This window comes from Marmota marmota, unplaced genomic scaffold (assembly GCF_001458135.2).
Source record: "Marmota marmota marmota unplaced genomic scaffold, marMar, whole genome shotgun sequence".
In the NCBI taxonomy this organism is placed as follows: Eukaryota; Metazoa; Chordata; class Mammalia; order Rodentia; family Sciuridae; genus Marmota; species Marmota marmota.
In genome coordinates, this window is record NW_026000082.1 from 37260928 (window position 1) to 37280013 (window position 19086).

At 40.5% G+C, this 19086-nt stretch overlaps 1 protein-coding gene and 1 long non-coding RNA gene across 5 annotated transcripts in view; one reads left to right on the plus strand and one right to left on the minus strand.

Moving 5' to 3' along the window:
* The window catches only part of Pithd1 (PITH domain containing 1), a 10389-nt gene extending 5286 nt beyond the window's left edge, over positions 1 to 5103 (minus strand). The window contains exons 1-3 of one of the 2 annotated variants that reach the window (XM_015485530.2): positions 4805 to 5103; positions 4076 to 4119; positions 3611 to 3688 (exon numbers count right to left, since the gene is read on the minus strand). In XM_015485530.2, coding sequence (XP_015341016.1) covers positions 3611 to 3688; positions 4076 to 4119; positions 4805 to 4996 — 314 coding nt within the window. In that variant the 5' untranslated portion in view covers positions 4997 to 5103. The remainder of the gene's footprint in view (positions 1 to 3610; positions 3689 to 4075; positions 4120 to 4804) is intronic. The other variant, XM_048816093.1, reaches the window with a different exon arrangement.
* A 107-nt stretch (positions 5104 to 5210) lies between these two features.
* Positions 5211 to 19086, plus strand: part of LOC125620477 — a 52530-nt gene continuing 38654 nt past the window's right edge. Inside the window, exons 1-3 of one of the 3 annotated variants that reach the window (XR_007352175.1) lie at positions 5211 to 5645; positions 7363 to 7453; positions 9843 to 11284. This is a non-coding gene — a long non-coding RNA (uncharacterized LOC125620477). Of the gene's footprint in view, positions 5646 to 7362; positions 7454 to 9842; positions 11285 to 19086 lie in introns of those variants that run through there. The other 2 variants (XR_007352176.1, XR_007352177.1) reach the window with 2 other exon arrangements.

A 19086-nucleotide genomic window follows, 5' to 3' on the forward strand; every position in this document is an offset into this window, starting at 1 on the left:
TTTTTTAAAAAAAAAAAAAAAAAGATGCTAGGGCTGGGGCTAGAGCTTGGTGGCAGAGAGTTTGCCTAGCATGTGTGAGGCACTGGGTTTGATCCTTGGCATTGCATTAAAAATTAAACAAAATAAAGGCATTCTGTCCATCTTCAACTACAAAATTTTTTAAAAAAAGATAGTCTTTTACAGTAATTAGCAATATTAATAATTAGCCAAGCTAACAACAATTCTTTCTTCTCTTTCTTTTGTGGTACTCAGGTCAAACCTGGGACCTTGGGTATGCTTGGCAAGCACTTTACTACTGAACTATTTACCCTCTGCAACAGTAATTCTTTAATATCATCTAACATCTATACTTGGTATTCACATAATTCTGATTTAAGATTCTCAATTTAGCTGGGCACGGTGGCAAACCCCTATAATTCCAGCAACTCAGGAAGCTGAGGCAAGAGGATCTCAACTTTGAGGCCAGCCTCAGCAACTTAGCAAGACCCCATCTCAAAACTTAAAAAAAAAAAAAAGGACTAGGGATGTAACTTGGTGGAAAAGCCCCCCTGGGTTCAATTCCTGGTATCCCCCAAAATTCTTTTTTTTTTTTTTTTTAAAGAGAGAGAGGGAGAGAGAGAGAGAGAGAGAGAGAGAGAGAGAGAGAGAATTTTTTAATATTTATTTTTTAGTTCTCAGCGGACACAACATCTTTGTTTGTATGTGGTGCTGAGGATTGAACCCGGGCCGCAGCGAGCGCGCTACCACTTGAGCCACATCCCAAGCCCTGCACAATTATTTTGTGTCAATTAAAATAATAATAAAGATTAAAAAGAGATAAATAGCAATATCTCTGGAGCTACACTTCTAGGTCTAAAGCTGGCTGTCACTTACCAGCTGTGTAATTTTGGACAAGTGATTTAACCTCTCTGTGTCTCAGTTTCCTCATCTGTAAAATTGGGATAGTGACAATACATAGTCCAAACAGTTGATATGAAGATTAAATTGGATCAGTTCTAAGAGTTGCATATATTAAAACTTAAAATTTTATGAAAAACTACATACACAAAAGCAGACAGAAAATAATGAACTACATACCTTACTACTCAGCTTAATTAACAAATTTATGCTGATTTTGCCTATCACCCCTATTTTGTTTTTGTTTCATATTTCAGTGCAATCCCAGATATACCATTTCACCCATAAATACTTTAGTATTTCTGAATAAAACTTTAAAAATATTTTTTTAGCTGTAGATGGACACAATACCTTTATTTTATTAATTTACTTTTAGTGGTGCTGAGGATTGAACCCAGTGCCTCACACATGCCAAAAGAGTGCGCTATCACTGAGCTACAACCCCAGCCCTGAAAAAGATTTCTTAAAAAAAAAAAAAAAGATGCTAGGGCTGGGGCTAGAGCTTGGTGGCAGAGAGTTTGCCTAGCATGTGTGAGGCACTGGGTTTGATCCTTGGCATTGCATTAAAAATTAAACAAAATAAAGGCATTCTGTCCATCTTCAACTACAAAATTTTTTAAAAAAAGATAGTCTTTTACAGTAATTAGCAATATTAATAATTAGCCAAGCTAACAACAATTCTTTCTTCTCTTTCTTTTGTGGTACTCAGGTCAAACCTGGGACCTTGGGTATGCTTGGCAAGCACTTTACTACTGAACTATTTACCCTCTGCAACAGTAATTCTTTAATATCATCTAACATCTATACTTGGTATTCACATAATTCTGATTTAAGATTCTCAATTTAGCTGGGCACGGTGGCAAACCCCTATAATTCCAGCAACTCAGGAAGCTGAGGCAAGAGGATCTCAACTTTGAGGCCAGCCTCAGCAACTTAGCAAGACCCCATCTCAAAACTTAAAAAAAAAAAAAAGGACTAGGGATGTAACTTGGTGGAAAAGCCCCCCTGGGTTCAATTCCTGGTATCCCCCAAAATTCTTTTTTTTTTTTTTTTTAAAGAGAGAGAGGGAGAGAGAGCCCAAAATTCTTAATTTAACTTTTTTGGATGTGTCAATGATATGTCATTGCTGACCAGGAATCATTGTTTCTTTTTATAAACTCTACCTAAAATAATAGTGTGTTTACAATGACATCTTAGATTCAGAGAAATGTTATATATGTAGTGTGTTAGAACTATTAAGTATTTGTACCTGCTCACCCAAAAACTGGGCCTGTATTATGTTCCAGACCTATTCTAAGTTCTTTACATGTTGGATCTCCACAACCTCGAGATTATACTCTTATTCTTCCTATTTTACCTGAGAAAATAGGCATGAAGTTATGTAATGTCCTAGTCATGCAGCAGCTAGCCAGTATGCAGCCAGAATTTGAACCCAATTTACCTCACAGCCCACTCTTAATCCAAAGCAACAGGGATATCCTGAAGTCAGCCCATCTTCCTAGTAACTGAGTCTCCAAAAGCATCAGTCCAAACAATTTTTTTAAAATGACTGCATGTATAAATCTGCTTTTAAATTTGTTTTATAATACTTAAAAATGGTATCAAGTTATCAAATCTCTCTAAAGTCCATTTAAACTGGATCAATTTTTCAGATTAAAAAAATTTTTTTTCCTCTTTTTCTTACAGTGCTGAAGATCAAACTTGGGGCCTCAGGCACACTAAGCACACACTCTATCATTGGGCACCATCTTGGATAAAAAAAAAAAAAAAAAAAGATTTTTTTGCGGGGGAGGTGGTGGTATTGGACTCAACAGCACTCTACCACTGAGCTACATTCCCAGCCCTTTTTATTTTTTATTTTGAGTCAAGATCTCACTAAGTTACTTAGAGCCTCACTAAGTTGCTGAGGCTGCTCTCAAACTTGCAATACTCCTGCCTCAGCCTCCTGAGCTGCTGGAATTACAGGCATGCACCATCACAATCCAGCTGGATGGGTTTTTTTTTAATGTAAAATTATTCTGTTATTTGTTTCTCAGAACTCAGAAAAAAATTTTTCCTCTTTTAGACTACACTTGAAAAAAGTAAGTTGTCTAAAAGGGAGTACTAACTCTGGTGGCAACAGATCTAGTGTCATAAAAGATACACAGAACTTAGCCATATAAAGGCACACAAACTCAGACAAAGCAATCTCATGTCAACATAACATCTGCAAAGATGACGACTGAGTGAAATACCAAGGAACATTTTGAAGCTCATCCCAAGAGTGGAATCCATAAAGATCGTTTGAGATCTGCAGCTGGGTTATTAAGAAAACTGCAAAGTCATCAACAGTTGGCATTTATAGAATGCTCTCTGAATGAATGATGCCACAGTACGCACTTTGAAAATGAGACAAGCTGTTGGCCCTGAAGATGTTTAATCTAAACAAGTCACTGGGCTGGGGATGTAGCTCAATGGTAGAGTGCTTGCCTAGCATGTGTGAGGCCTTGGGTTCAAAAATAAAGAAATAAAAAATAAAGAGATAAGTGTATTCCCACATAAATAACAAGATCAAAAGGGAGAATATCAAATCTAATAAAGAAAAATTATATTATATTTTAAGAGGGAGAATATCAAATCTAATGAAGAAAAATTATATTACTATGGAATAAAGTGTTACTAAAGAAAGAAATAGAACTAAAAGGTTCTTGAGGGCCTAAGCCTGTCCACTTACAGTCTCATCTCAGAGGGGTGTGAGTCATCATCCTCTCCCATTATAATGATGCCTTTGAGCTTGACATTGCCCGTAAATCTGCCAGAATGCAAAAGAGAAGGTTGTCAACCTGGGATTGTATCCCTACTTAGCTGTGTGACCCCTAGTCAAGACCCTTCCCCTTTCTGACCTTCAATGTACTCATCTGTCAGACTTGTACTTGATCATTTCTAAGATCATGTCCACCTCTGGCATTATGCAATTCTAAGAAATTTACATCTACTTTTCAGTTATTGCTCAACAAATATATCTGCTTCCAGTCTGCATCAAAAGAGTTATGATGCTCTCCTCCTAAAACCCACCAAAGTATTATCCCATTTCTACAAACAGATGTGTGCTCTTGACCCAAGCAATGAATGAATCCTTCTGAGAAGACAATTGTGTACAGCCTATTTAGCCTGAGGCAGACACCAAGGAGATACTTACGGAATATTAAACAGAAGCTCTTCATCTGCATCACTTTCAACAAACTGGAGAGAATGGGGAGGAGGGAGGAGAAAGCAACAAATATTTGCTGAGAGCCTATGTCTTCAGGCATCTCCCACCCTGTTCTGCAAACTGGGGTGCAATGCAGTCAACCTTCCTCGGTTTTCCAGGACTTATTAATTTGAAACTAATATGTCTATCCACAGAGTTCTGATAAAGACCATCCAATTAGAGGTTTCCTAACCCGGAGTCTCCTGAATTACAAATTGAGAGATCAGTGCTCATTGCATTTTTCTGGAGAGGGTCCATAACTTTCAACCGGCTTAGCTCTCAAGGGGGCCTGCGCTCTAGATCGGAAACACCCATGGTCTCCCTTGCCCGTCCTCACCAGGTGACACGATCACGCAGCCACTGGGACCAATGGTCAAACAGAAGGGAAAACGCCCTCACGGCCATCCTCCTCCTTAACCCAGGCAGCCTTGGAACACAGCGTTACGCTGTGTAGAGCCAAGCGCCCGCTTCCACTCTCCGGGACTCAGTTTCCGTATCTGCAAAGCGGGGAAGATGGCCCTGCTCGCCTCCCAAAAGGCAAGCGCGAGGCCGGCAGCGGAAAGCGCCTGGCGACCTGGCTGTCGTTATTTTTAGCATCAAGAGTGAGGCTGACAGAGCAGCCGGGTGTCCGAAGGCCCCGCGGATCCCGCCCCGCCCACCCCGGCGCCGGCAGCCCACCTTGGAGCGGTCTGTCCGCTCCTCCCACGGCTTGAAGACGCCGCGGCCGCTGCCCTCGCGGCTCTCGTTGAGGCACTGCAGCCGCTCCAGGTCGATGCGCAGGTACAGGCCATAGGCCAGGCCGCGCTGCTCCGGCGGCTCCTCCCGTTCCGCGGCGCAGCGACAGCCGCCCCCGCCGTGGCTGTGCGACATGGCGACGCAGCCACCCGCGCGTCCCCTCGGCCCCGCTGCCGCTCGCGCAGCTCTCTCTCGGCTTCCCTGCTGCCGCCAAGCGCAGTGTCTGACGCGTCGTAAAAGGCGCCCCTGAGCGGCGCATGCGCCCGCGGGGGAGGGGGCGTGGATGTGGGCGTGGCTACGATGGGCGTGGTTCTGATGGGAGTGGCTCGGGCGGACTTTGACAGGCGTCTTCCTATCAACACCGGCTTCAGAGCCGTGGAAACCGAAGGGTAGAGATGCTGCTGGTGTTATCAGCAGACTGTGGTGCGGGATTCGAATCCCTCTCCCCGAGATTGAAGTCTGCGCTTTCTTCTTCAGCTGCCACGTTTCACTGGAGCTGGTGGAGGAAGGCGCGCGGAGTGCTAAGGCCCTGAGCTCTTATCACGGCTCTTATCAGTGCCTCACACGTGCGCTCGGGCGTGGAGAGTTCACACACCCAATTTCCCAACCACGTTCTTGATAGCGGGCTTTGTGGACCTCCTGACCCGGAGACAAGTGCTAGGATGGTATGACGCTCTGAATAAGTCATTTACCCTATTCTGAGACTGTTTCCTTGTCTGTAAAGTGGGAAGAATATTAAATGAAATAATGCGATTCAAGATCCCAGAGTGATGACTGACACAAGGTAGGTTATTACCATCAAATCTAAGCACTGGGCAAGTGACTTAACCTCTCTGAGGCTCAGTTCAAGTAAAGGGCTTCAACCAGATGGTTTATTTTCATTTTATTTATTTTAGTACTGGCGATTGAACCCAGGTGCATTTTGCTACTGAGTTACCTTCCCAGCCCTTTTTATTTTGAGATAGGATCTCGCTAAGTTGTTTGGGGCCTTGCTAAATTGCCGAGGCTGGCCTTGAACGTTTGATCTTCCTGTCTGGGCCTCCTACGTTGCTGGAATTATAGGCGTGTGCCACCATGCCCCTTGCTAGATGATCTTAAAATTGCCTCCCCTTTGTGATATTTCAGAACAGCTCTTTTATTTATTTATTTTTTAATATTTGTTTCTTAGTTTTTCGGTGGAAACACCATCTTTGTTTGTATGTAGTGCTGAGGACCGAACCCGGGCCGCACGCATGCCAGGCAAGCGCGATACCGCTTGAGCTACATCCCCAGCCCAGAACAGCTCTTTTAAATGGCTGATTTAAAAGATTGTGATACACTTTTTTAAATGATTATTATTATTGTTGTTGTTGTTGTTGTTGTTGTACTGGGGATTGAACCCAAGGGCTCTTTACCATTGAGCTAAATCCCTAGCTCTTTTTATTTTTATATAGAGTCTTACTAAGTTGCTTAGGTCCTCACTGAGTTGCTGAGGCTGGCTTCTAACTTGCCTTCCTCCTGCCTAAGCCTCCAGAGTCCAGAGTCACTAGGATTACATGTGTGCACCACATGTTGGGTGTAACCAACATATTGAAAGAATAAAATAGAGAGGCTGGGGTTGTGGCTCAGCCACGTGTGAGGCCCTGGGTTTGATCCTCAGCACCACATAAAAATAAATTAATAAAAAATGGGTATTGTGTCCAACTACAACAAAAAAAATATAAAAAAGAATAAAATAGAATACAATACAAAAACTCAGTACGTATCTTAAATTTAGTCTCAATTGATGAAACTTTTGTTTATATTGGAGTTTGTGTACCCAAGTGCAATGGAAAGTGTTTTTCATAGTGTCAAAAAGAATTGAAAAGGGCTGGGTCTGTGGCTCAGTGGTAGAGCCCTTGCCTAGCATGTATGGAGGCACTGTGTTAGATTTTCAGCACCACATATAAATAAATAAAATAAAGGTCCATTGACAAGTAAAAAATATTTTTAAAAAAGAATTGAAATGAACAGTGTGCCACTACATATTCAGGAGGCTGAGGCAAGAGGATCAGAGGTAGGAGAATGAAAAGTTGGAGGCCAACCCAGGCACTGTGGCACATGCCTGTAATCTCAGCCCACTCAGGAGGCCAAAGCAGGAGGATGGCAAGTTCTAAATCAGCCTCAGAAACTTAGTGAGGCTTTAAGCAACTTAGAGAGACCCTGTCTCAAAATTTAAAATAATAATAAATAAAAGGGCTGGGGGTGGAACTCAGTGGTAAAATAACCCTAGGCCTAGGTTCAATCCCCAGTACAAAAAAAAAAAAAAAAAAAAAAAAAAAAAAAAAAACAGAAGAAAAAAGAAAATTCAAGGCCATCTTGGATATCTTAGCAAGACTCTGTCTCAAAATTTTTTTAAAAAATTTACAGGGCTGGGATGTAGCTCAGTAGTAAAGCCACCTGGGTTTAATCCTCGCTACTGTGAATATATAAATAAATATTTATTTATTCTTTAAAAAGAATCAAAATGATTTTGTTTTCAGAATAGAATGCTCTGTAATAGAAAGAGGAAAACCAGGATCCCAGGAAGTTCTGAGATACTCTGAACTTCACAGCAGGCTCAGGAGTGCCACGGTAAGACTACTAAACTACAAACAAAAATATTGATCTGTTCAAGTTTTCCTACTTCAGTTATTTGTGAAGTAGACAAGATTGGTTCTGCTTCAAAGTAGCTCTAGTTCATAAATTATGCCTATTTTCACATCACAATCTCAGGCCTTCAAGGGCCCAGCATGTAGTGTTCATTATTAGTGTTCATTTAATTGAATGATATACTCAGTAGCTTTTCTTTGGAAAAACTGAGTCTCACTTAAGGACCAGTTAGCTAATTCTGCATGAATTCATCCTAAATTCATCCTAAAACTTCAACAACAACATTTATTAACAACTTAAACACAAATATTTATTATTTCTCAAAGTTTTGTGGATAGTTCTTTGCTGTGCCAGTTTGGAATGGCCTCACATGCCTCATTGATATTGGCTGTTATATGAGATGATAGGGTCTATGTCTCCAACAAACTGTCTGAGCTCAATTACAAGGTGACAGTCACCGAGTTCCCAGGAGCAAGAGAAAGCAAGACCCAATTGCACAAGCACATTTTAACCTGCTGTAATTTTTCTGTAATGTCCTATGTGGCTAGCTTTGAATTTGCAATCCTCCTGCCTTAGCCTCCCGAGCTGCTGGAATTGCAGGCATGTGCCATTGCGCCCAGCTAAACTTCACCTACTGATTAGAGAAACTACAAAATACTGGGGCTCCTTCCACCTTACCTCTTATATATCTGTGTTAGTTTCTTTTGTTGTGTAACAAATTACTCCCAAACTTAATGGCTTTAAACTACAATTAACATTTGTAATCTCACAGTTTCTGGGAGTCAGGTCTTTGGGAGTAACTTTGCTGGGTGGTTCTGGCTTGGGGTCTCCCATGGAGAGAAGGCTTAAGGATCTTCTTCTGGAAGGCTTGACTGGGGCTTAAGGATCCACTTCCAAGATGGCCAACTCACATGGCAGCAAACTATGCAGGCTGTTGGAAGGAGGTCTCAGTTCCTTGCTTCATGGACCTCACCATAGAACTGTTTGAATCTTTTTTGTTGCTGTTGTGGGGGTTACCGGGGATTGAACCTGATCAGGGGTACTCAACCATAAGCCACATCCCCAGCACTCTTTTGTATTTTATTTAGAGACAGGGTCTCACTGAGTTGCTAAGCGCCTCAAGGTTGCTAAGGCTGGCCTTGAACTTGCCACTCCCCACCTCAGCCTCCTGAGCCACTGGGATTACAGTGTGCCCTACTGCAACTGGCCCTGTTTGAATATCTTATGTTCTGATCACAGCTGGCTTTCACCAGAGCAAGTGATCCAGAATAGAGCAAGGTAGAAACCATTAGGCTACCTATGAGCTAGCTTTGGAAGACACATACTGGCAGTTCTGCACTCTCCCTTGGCTTCATAGGTCAGCCGTGTTCACGGACATGTGAAAGAATGGCACAAGAATGCAAATACCAGGATCTGGAACTCATTAGAAGCCACCTTAGAGGCTGGCTGCCATACAACCATACCTGTTAAGTGGAAATAAAAATATTTTCAGGGCTGGGGTTGTGGCTCAGTGGTGGAGTACTTGCCTAGCATGCGCAGGCACTGGGATTGATTCTCAGCACTACATATAAATAAATAAAGGTCTATTGACGGGGCTGGGGATGTGGCTCAAGCGGTAGCGCGCTCACCTGGCATGCGTGCAGCCCGGGTTCGATCCTCAGCACCACATACAAACAAAGATGTTGTGTCCACCGAAAACTAAAAAATAAATATTAAAAATTCTCTCTCTCTCTCTCTCTCTTTAAAAAAAAAAGGTCTATTGACAACTAAAAAATTTTAATAAAAAAAATCTTCAGTCTATTCATGTTTAATTGGTAATTTGACTGTAGATGAATTCTTTCATAATGTTGAAGCAATTGCTCTGTTTTCTTCTAACTTTGAGAAAGCATCTTTGAGGGCCAGGGTTATGGCTCAGGGATTGAACTCTTGCCTAGCATGTGTGAAGCACTGGGTTCAATTCTCAGCATTGCATATAAATAAATAAATAAATAAATAAATAAATAAATGTTTTGTTGACAACTAAAATTTTATAAAAGAAAGCATCTTTGAATGTACCCCCTCCTTTTCTGAGTTTTGAAGACCTTCTCTGTGCTCCCTGGTATTCTGAAGGATGATGATGTGTACCTCATTGTGTAGACCAGAGTGTGAGTGTGCAGGTTAGGACATCTCCATGTGTGTGCACTTGGTTCCTTGCCAGGCAACAGATTTAGGTATATAAAGAGAAAGGAGCCTTCCACCTCCTTATAGTGCACAGATCTGAGAGGTCCAGAATTCCTATTTATTTATTTATTTGACTGGGGATTGAACCCAAGGGCATTCTACCACTGAGCTGCATCCCTAGTCCTTTTTTTTTAAATATTTTTTTTTACAGAGCCCAGACCAGAACCCACCATGTGCAGCCTCAGCTGGAGCCAAGAACCATGTGCCTGCATGGAGAGGAACACCACACTGTGGTTCCCTATCCACCAAAGTGTGACTGCACCCAAACCACCTACATCTTGGGACATTATAGCCACAGCCATAGCCCTTCCCACATGGTAATCTCCACTGTGGGACAATGGACAGGGCCAGGAGGCAGCTGTCTGCTGCAGCACTGCGTGCCACACTGTGCCATCACCGAACAGGCTGCCCAATGCTATCACACAGCCCATCCTCCCAGCCCCATCTGTGAAAGTGGATGCCTCCATCTTGGGACACCTCAACTGCCATATTGGGTTACCTCCACTGCCACCTCCGCCATATTTAGTTGGGGCAGATTCCATCTTGGGACACCAACTGAGGCCTGGAACCCCAATAGCAAGGTACCTACAGGCTTGATGCTATTGCTGCCACCAACTAGGAATGTGGCCACTTCTATCTAGGGACAATAACCAGGAACTGTAAGACCATCACCAAGGTCTCTGGGGGCCCAGTGGCACCAGAAGTATCCCTACTAGGTGTGCTAACAGTCACCATCCTGTTGCAGAGGCAACAGGGAGCCTTGCATAGGGTAGCCTCTCTCTCCTTTTTTTTTCCCTCCTGCTAACAGCCAACTTCTGTTGATTCCCCTTTCACTCTTCCTATAATCTAATACCTCTGTATTCTCACATCCTACCTCATAAACATCACATCCTACTCCCTTCCCTCTCTCTCTGTTCACCACTACAAACTCTAAACCCTATTCAAACCTACTGCCTTTATGGTAGAAGATAACCAAACTCATCATTTCTGTTTATAGTGGCAAAACTGTGTCTAAATAGAAGCTAATTGATTTATAGCTGCATAGTTGCATTGGGTGCTGTAAACGTTGATCTTTCTTTTTTTCTTTTTTAAAGAGAGAGGAGAGAGAGAGAGAATTTTTTAAACATTTATTTTTTTTTAGTTATTGGCGGACACAACATCTTTATATGTGGTGCTGAGGATCGAACCCGGGCCGCACGCATGCCTGGCGAGCGTGCTACCGCTTGAGCCACATCCCCAGCCCCTTGATCTTTCCCTTAAAGGTGAGGTATTCCATAACCTGCAGGGACATTACAAGATTATAGAGTAGAAACTTCAATACCTTAGATCCACAATGCAAGAGAGGAAGAGACATAGACAATATGAAAAAACAAGGGAGGAAAATGCCCCAAACAAACCAAGATGGTATAACACTAGAATCCAATGACAGTGCTATAGATGAAATGACAGAAAAGGAGTTCATAATGTACATGATTGGGGGCTGGGGTTGTGGTTCAGTGATAGAGCGCTTGCCTAGCATGTGTGAGACACTGGGACACTCAGAGCCACATAAAAATAATAATATAAAAGTATATGGGCTGGGGGTGTGGCTCAGCAGTTGAGGGCTCACCTAGCATGTGCGAGGCCCTGGGTTCGATCCTCAGCACCACGTAAAAATAAAATAAAAGTATTGTGTCTTGGGCTGGGGATGTGGCTCAAGTGGTAGCGCGCTTGCCTGGCATGCGTGCGGCCCGGGTTCGATTCTCAGCACCACATACAAAGATGTTGTGTCTGCCGAAAACTAAAAAAAAAAAATAATAATAAATATTAAAAAAAAAATTCTAAAAAAAAAAAAAAAAGTATTGTGTCCAACTACAAATAAACAAAATATTTTTTTAAAAAGTAGTATGTCCATCTATAACTAAAAAAAACATATTTTTAAAAAGAATGTACATGATTAAAATGATGTGTGAATCAAAGAATGACCTAAATGAGCACATACAGGCAAAAATTGATCACTCTAACAAAGAGATAAGAGAGCAAATATAGGTAGCAAAAGATTACTTTAAGGGGCTGGGGATGTGGCTCAAGCGGTAGCGCGCTCGCCTGGCATGCGTGCGGCCCGGGTTCAATCCTCAGCACCACATACAAACAAAGATGTTGTGTCCGCCGAGAAATAAAAAAAAATAAATATTAAAAATTCTCTCTCTCTCTCTCTCTCTCTCTCCCTCCCTCTCTCACTCTATCTTTAAAAAAAAAAGATTACTTTAAGAGAGAGATTTTGGGAAAAAAAAAAACAGAAATCTTTGAAATGAAGGATTTCATAAATAAACCAAATAAAAACTCAATAGAAAGTGTCACCAACAGACTAGATCACTTGAAAGACAGAACCTCAGACAATGAAAAACAAAATACACAATCTGGAAAATAAAGTTGACCACACAGTGAAGATGGAAAGAAATCATAAATAGAACATCCAAGAATTATGGGATAACATAAAAAGACCAAATATAAGGTTTATCAGGATAGAAGAAAGCACAATATCCTCAATGAAATAATATCAGAAAATTTCCCAAACATGAAGAATGAATTGAAAAATCAAATACAAGAGGCTTACAGGAAACCAAATGTACAAAATTACAACATATCTACACCAAACCACATTATAATGAAAATGTCTAGCATACAGAATAATAGAATTCAAGGCCATAAGAGAGAAGAATCAGATTACATATAGGGGGAGACCAATTTGGATCTTAGCTGATTTTTCAGTCCAGACCCTCAAGGCAAGGAGATCCTGTAACAACATACCAAGCTCTGAAAGAAAATGGATGCCGACCAAGAATCTTATATCCAGCGAAATTATGCTTCATATTAAATAAAAACCTTCCATGATAAACAAAAATTAAAAGAATTTACAGCAAGAAAGCCTGCACTACAGAATATTCTTTTCAAAATATTCCATGAGAAGGAAATGGAAAACAACAATGACTATCTGCAAAGTGAGGAACTACACTAAAGGAAAGGCCAAATGAAAGAGAAACTAAGTCAAATTAAAAACCAAAAATAGGGGCTAGGGGTGTGGCTCAGTGGTAGAGTGCAAGGCCCTGGGGTTGATCCTCAGCACCACATAAAAATAAGTAAATAAAATAAAGGCATCATGTCCAACTACACCTTAAAAATATTTATTTTTTAAAAACCCCCAAATAAACCAAAATGACTGGGAATATAAAACATGTTTTAATAATAACCCTGAATGTGAATGGCCTAAACTCAATAATTAAAAGATATAGACTGGCAGATTGGATTTTAAAAAAAGACCCAACAATTTGCTGCCTTCAAGAGACTCATTTCACAGGAAAAGACATCCACAGACTGAAGGTGAAAGGTTGGGAAAAAAATATCACTTACATGGATTGAGGAAACAAGCAGGGGTTTCCATCCTTATATCAGATAAAGTGGACTTCAAACCAAAGTTAGCAAAAAGGGATAAAGGAGCACATTTCATACTACTCAAGGGAATCATACATCAACAAGACATAACAGTCGGGTGCAGTAGCGCATACCTGTAATCCCAGCAGCTCGGGAGGCTATGACAGGAGGATCACAAGTTCAAAACCCTGTCTCTAAATGAAATACAAAATAGGGCTGGGATATGGCTCAGTGGTCAAGTATCCCTGAGTTCAATATCCCTGGTAACAAAAAACAAAGAACAACAACAACAACAAAAACAAGACATAACAATTGTAAATATCTATGCCCCAAACATAGGAGCATTTATGTATATCAACCAAACATTTCTCAACTTCAAGAATCAAATAGACCACAACACAATAATATTAGGTGACATTAATACACTCTCTCACCACTGGATAGTTCTTCCAAACAAAAACTAAACAAAGAAACTATCAAACTCAATAAAACAAATAACAATTTAGACTTAATACACATATATAGAATAGTCCTTCCATGAACAAATGAATATACTTTTTTCTCAGCAGCACATGGATCCTTCTCCAAAATAGACCATATGTTATGCCACAAAGCAAGTCTCTGCAAATACAAAAATAGAGATATGAACCTGTGTTCTATCTAACCGTAACAGAATGAAATTAGATATCAATGATAAAATAAAAAATAAAAGCTACTCCAGCATCTGAAGACTAAATAATACGCCACTGAATGGCACCTGGGTAACAGATGACTTCAGAGAGAAGATAAAAAAAATTCCTAGAAGTAAATGAGAACTCTGATACAACATCAAAATCTCTGGTATACTATGAAAGCAGTGCTAAGAGGAAAGTTCATTGCATTAAGCTTACTCATTAATAGAAGAAAAAGTCAATAAAAACGAATTGACATTACATTTCAAAGCCCTAGAAAAAGAACAAATCAACACCAAAAGTAGAAGAAGACAGAGAATAATTAAAATCAGGGCTGAAACCAATGAAGTTGAAACAAAGTAATTCAAAAAAATAACAAAACAAAAGCTGGTTCTTTGAAAAAATAAAATTGGCAAACCCTTAGCCACCCTAATGAAAAGGAGAAAACTCAAATTACTAAAATTCATGATGAAAAAGGAAATATCATGACAGACACTATTGAAATACAGAAGACAATTAGAAACTATTTTGAAAATTTATACTCCAGTAAAATAGAAAACCTCGAAGACACAAATTTCTAGAGGCATATGATCTACCCAAACTGAACAAAGAAGACATACACAATTTAAAAAGATCAATTTCAAGCAAGGAAGTAGAAGACGCCATCAAAAGCCTACCAACAAAGACAAGCGGGGGACCAGATGAATTCTCAGTCAAGTTCTACAAGATCTACAAAGAATTAATACCAATACTCAAATTATTCCATGAAATAGAAAAGGAGGGAACTCTTCCAAACTCATACTATGAGGCTAGTATCATCCTGATACCAAAACCAGACAGAGACACATCAAGGAAAGAAAATTTCAGACAATATCCCTGATGAACACAGTTGTAAAAATTATCCATAAAATTCTGGCAAATTGCATATGAAGACATATTTTAAAAATTGTGTACCATGATCAAGTGTGGTTCATTCCAGGGATGCAAGGTTGGTTCGACATACAGAAATCAATAAATGTAATTCATCATATAATAGACTTAAAGAAAAGAATCATATGATTATATCAACTGATGCAGAGAAAGCATTTGACAAAGTGCAGCACCCTTTCATGTTCAAAACACTAGAAAACTAGGAATAGTAGGAACATACCTCAACATTGTAAAAGCTATCTATGATAAACCCAAGGTTAACGTCATTCTAAATGGAGAAAAATTGGAAGCATTCCCACTAAAAACTGGAACAAGACAAGGATGGCCTCTTTCACCACTTCTATTCAACATAGTTCTTGAAACTCTAGCCAGAGCCATTGGACAGACAAAAGAAATTAAAGGGATACAAATAGGAAAAGAAAAACTCAAACTATCATTATTTGCTGATGACATGATTCTATACTTACAGGATCCAAAAAATTCCACCAGAATTTAGAATTAATAAATGAATTCAGCAAAGTAGCAGGCTATAAAAATCAATACCCATAAATCAAATGCATTTCTAAATATCAATGATGAATCCTCTGAAAGAGAAATTAGGAAAACTATCTCATTCACAATAGCCTCAAAAACATAAAATACTTGGGAATCAATTTAACAAAAGAGGTGAAAGACCTCTATAATGAAAACTACAGAACACTAAAGAAAGAAATTGAAGAAGACCTGGTCTGGGTCTGTGGCTCAGTGGTAGAGTGCTTGCCTAGCATGCCTGAGGCACTGGGTTCAGTCCTTAGTACCACATAAAAGTAAAATAAAGATATTGTGGCCACATATAACTAAAAAAATAAATATTAAAAAAAAAAAGATATTGAAGAAGACCTTAGAAGATGAAAGACTTCCCATGCTCCTGGATAGGCAGAATTAATATTGTCAAAATGGTCATATTACCCAAAGCACTATACAGATTCAATGTGTCTCCAATTAAAAGCCTAAAATCATTCCTTATAGAAAAAGCAATCATGAAATTCATTTGGAAAAATAAGAGACTCAGAATAAGCCAAAGCAATCCTTAGCAAGAAGAGTGAAGCAGGAGGCATAACAATACCAGACCTTAAACTATACTAGAAAGTTATAGTAACAAAAATGGCATGGTACTGGCACCAAAATAGACATGTAGACCAAAGGTACAGAATAGAAGACACAGAGACAAACCCACATAAATACAGTTATCTCATACCAGATAAAGGTGCCAAAAACACACATTAGAGAAAAGATAGCCTTTTCAACAAATGGTGCTGGGAAAACTGGAAATCCATATGCAGCAAAATGAAACTAAACCCCTATCTCTCACCATACACAAAAATCAACTTAAAGTGGATCAAGGACCTAGGAATTAGACCAGAGACGCTATGCCTAATAAAAGAAAAAGTAGGCCTAAATATTCATCATGTTGGATTAGGCCCTGACTTCTTTAACAAGACTCCTAAAGTGCAAGAAATAAAATCAAGAATCAATAAATGGATGGATTTAAACTAAAAAGCTTCTCTTCAGTAAAAGAAACAATCAATGAAGTGAACAGAGTCTACATTTTGGAAGCAAATTTTTGCCGCACACACATCAGATACAGCACTAATCTCCAGGATATAAAGAACTCAAAAATCTTAACACCAAAAAAACAAACAATCCAATCAATAATGGGCTAAGGAGCTGAACAAATATTTCTCGGAAGAGGATATACAATCGATCAATAAATATGAAAAAATGTTCAACATCTCTAGTAATTATAGAAATGCAAATCATCGCACTCCAGTCAGAATGGCAGTTATCAAGAATACAAACAACCATAAGTGTTGGTGAGGATGTGGGGGGAAAGGCACACTCATACATTGCTGGTGAGACTGTAAATAGGTGCAACCAATCTGGAAAGCAGTATGAAGATTCCTTAGAAAACTTGGAATGGAACCACCATTTGACCCAGTTATCCCACTCCTTGGTTTATACCCAAAGGACTTTAAAATAGCATACTACAGTGACACGCCACATCAATGTTCTTAGCAGCTCAATTCACAATAGCCAAACTGTGGAACCAACCAAGATGCCCTTTAATAGATCAATGGATAAAGAAAATGTGGTATATATACACAATGGAATATTACTCAGCAATAAAAGAGAATAAAACTATGGCATTTGCAGGTAAATGGATGGAGTTAGAGAATATCATGCTAAGTGAAGTAAGCCAATCCCCCCCAAACCAAAGGCTGAATGTTTTCTCTGATAAGTGGATGCTAATCCATAATAGGAGGGACATGGGATGAGTGAGGGAATTTTGGATAGGGTAAAGGGGAGGCAGGTAGGAGGCATGGGGGGTAGGAAAGATGGTGGAATGAGATGGACATCATTATCCTAGGTATATGTATGATTACACAAATAGTGTGACCCTACTTTGATACAACCAGTGAAGTCAAAAATTGTGCTCCATTTGTGTACAGTGAATCGAAGAGCATTCTGCTGCCATGTATAACTGATTAGAACAAATTAATTAAAAAAAATTAGTTGTCCATGAACCTTTATTTTAATTAATTTATTTATTTATTTATATTCAGTACTGAGGATCAAACCCAGTGCCTCATACATGCTTAGGCAAGCGCTCTACCACTGAGCCACAACCCCAACACCCCTAGTCTTTTTTTTTTAGGGGGGCCCTGGGGGTTGAACTCAGAGGCACTCAGCCTCTGAGCGACATCCCCAGCCCTATTTTTTATTTTATTTAGAGACAGTCTCACTGAGTTGCTGAGTGTTGAGAGCCACAGCCAAAGGGGCCCCAGCAAACTTCCAGCTGCCAGCAAACTTCCAGCTGCCGGCTGATGATTGGCTCACAGCGGCCCCAGCAACATCTAGCTGATTGGCTCCTCGGCCCCAGCAACATCTAGCTGATTGGCTCCTCTGCGGTGATGCTCATTGGACTGTTTCCCTGCCCTTTCAGACCACGGAGCTGCTCATTGGGGGACTTTTTTTGGCTCCGCCCACGTGACCCAGCCAATCGGCCTCAAGAGCAGGAGGATTGTGGGAGGTGGAGAGAGGCTTGTGTGGGAGAGAGAGGCTTGTGGAAAGCCGGTGGTGGCAGTTGAGGCTCTGAGGATTTTTCCTGAGAGGCTGTTTTGTTTGGCGTGTGTGGTTCTAAAAATAAAGTTAGTTTCTTTTGACAAGTGGCTCCTGATTGTGCCCAGCCAGACTGCGGCAGGCAGAGGCTAGCTTTGAACTCACGGTCTTCCTGCCTCAGCCTCCTGAAATGCTGAGATTACAACATGTGCCGTTGCACCCGGCTGCCCCCAGTTACTTTTTTAATTTTGATTTTTTTGAGTCAGGGACTAATTTGCCCAGGCTGGCCTTGAACTTAACCTCCCAAGTCCCTAGGATTACACCACTATGCCTGGTTTAGGCCCAGCATCTTAAATGTAGCTTTCCAGGTCATTGTGAAGGTTTATCAATCAAAGAGGCAGAACAGACAGTTTTATTTATTTAAGAGCTCATTTGCTTCCCTTGTAACTCGCTCAGTCAGCCTCCTTCTGTCCTCTCACCCCAGTGCCACAATGTTAGGTCTGGCCTCCTGAGTGGGTTGAGTGACTTCTCTATATCTCAGATTTGTCTCCTAGAAAATGGGGTTAATAAGAGTAACTACCTGGTAGCATTATTTGTGACAGTGACATACACATGGAAAAATGTCTGATCCCTAGGAAAAGACTAGCATTCTCCAAGTGGCTGTCACTGTTGCCAAGAGCAAGACTCTCAGCTCAGCTCTCCTGTCTGGTTGAGGGCCAGCCAGGCTTAGCTGAGATTGAGAGTCATGCCTTGTGCCTCTGAGCTGTCCCCTGTCTTACACCCTATCTTGTAGGAATTTGCAGAGACAAGTAGGAATTCTCACTCATTTCAGGTCTTGGCTACAGCATGTAGGAGCACCTTCCGAGTGTCTTCTTTCTCCCATTCCAGGCCATCTGTAAACATTTTCATAGCTCAAGGACTGCTGCATCGGCCTTCGGCTCCTCTCTTCATGTCTGTTATGCTGTGAGAAAGGGACCGTTAACCGTGTTGCCTTTGAAAGTTTCTTTATGGCAATCTGAAGGTGTAGTAGCAGTGACAGCCAGCCCAATATGGCACTGGCGATGTTGTTAAGGGCTTGACTTATATTAGCTTTTAATCTTCATAATTGCAAATGTCCTATTTTCCTCATTTTATAGAAGAGAAAATTAGGGCACAGGGAGGCTAAGTAACTTGTGCAGGGCCACACAGGTGGTTAATAGTGGAACTAAGATTTGCACCCAGGCCTTCATCCTCCAGGGACTATGTTCTTTGAGTAGACTTTTTTTTTTTTTTTTTTTTTTTTTT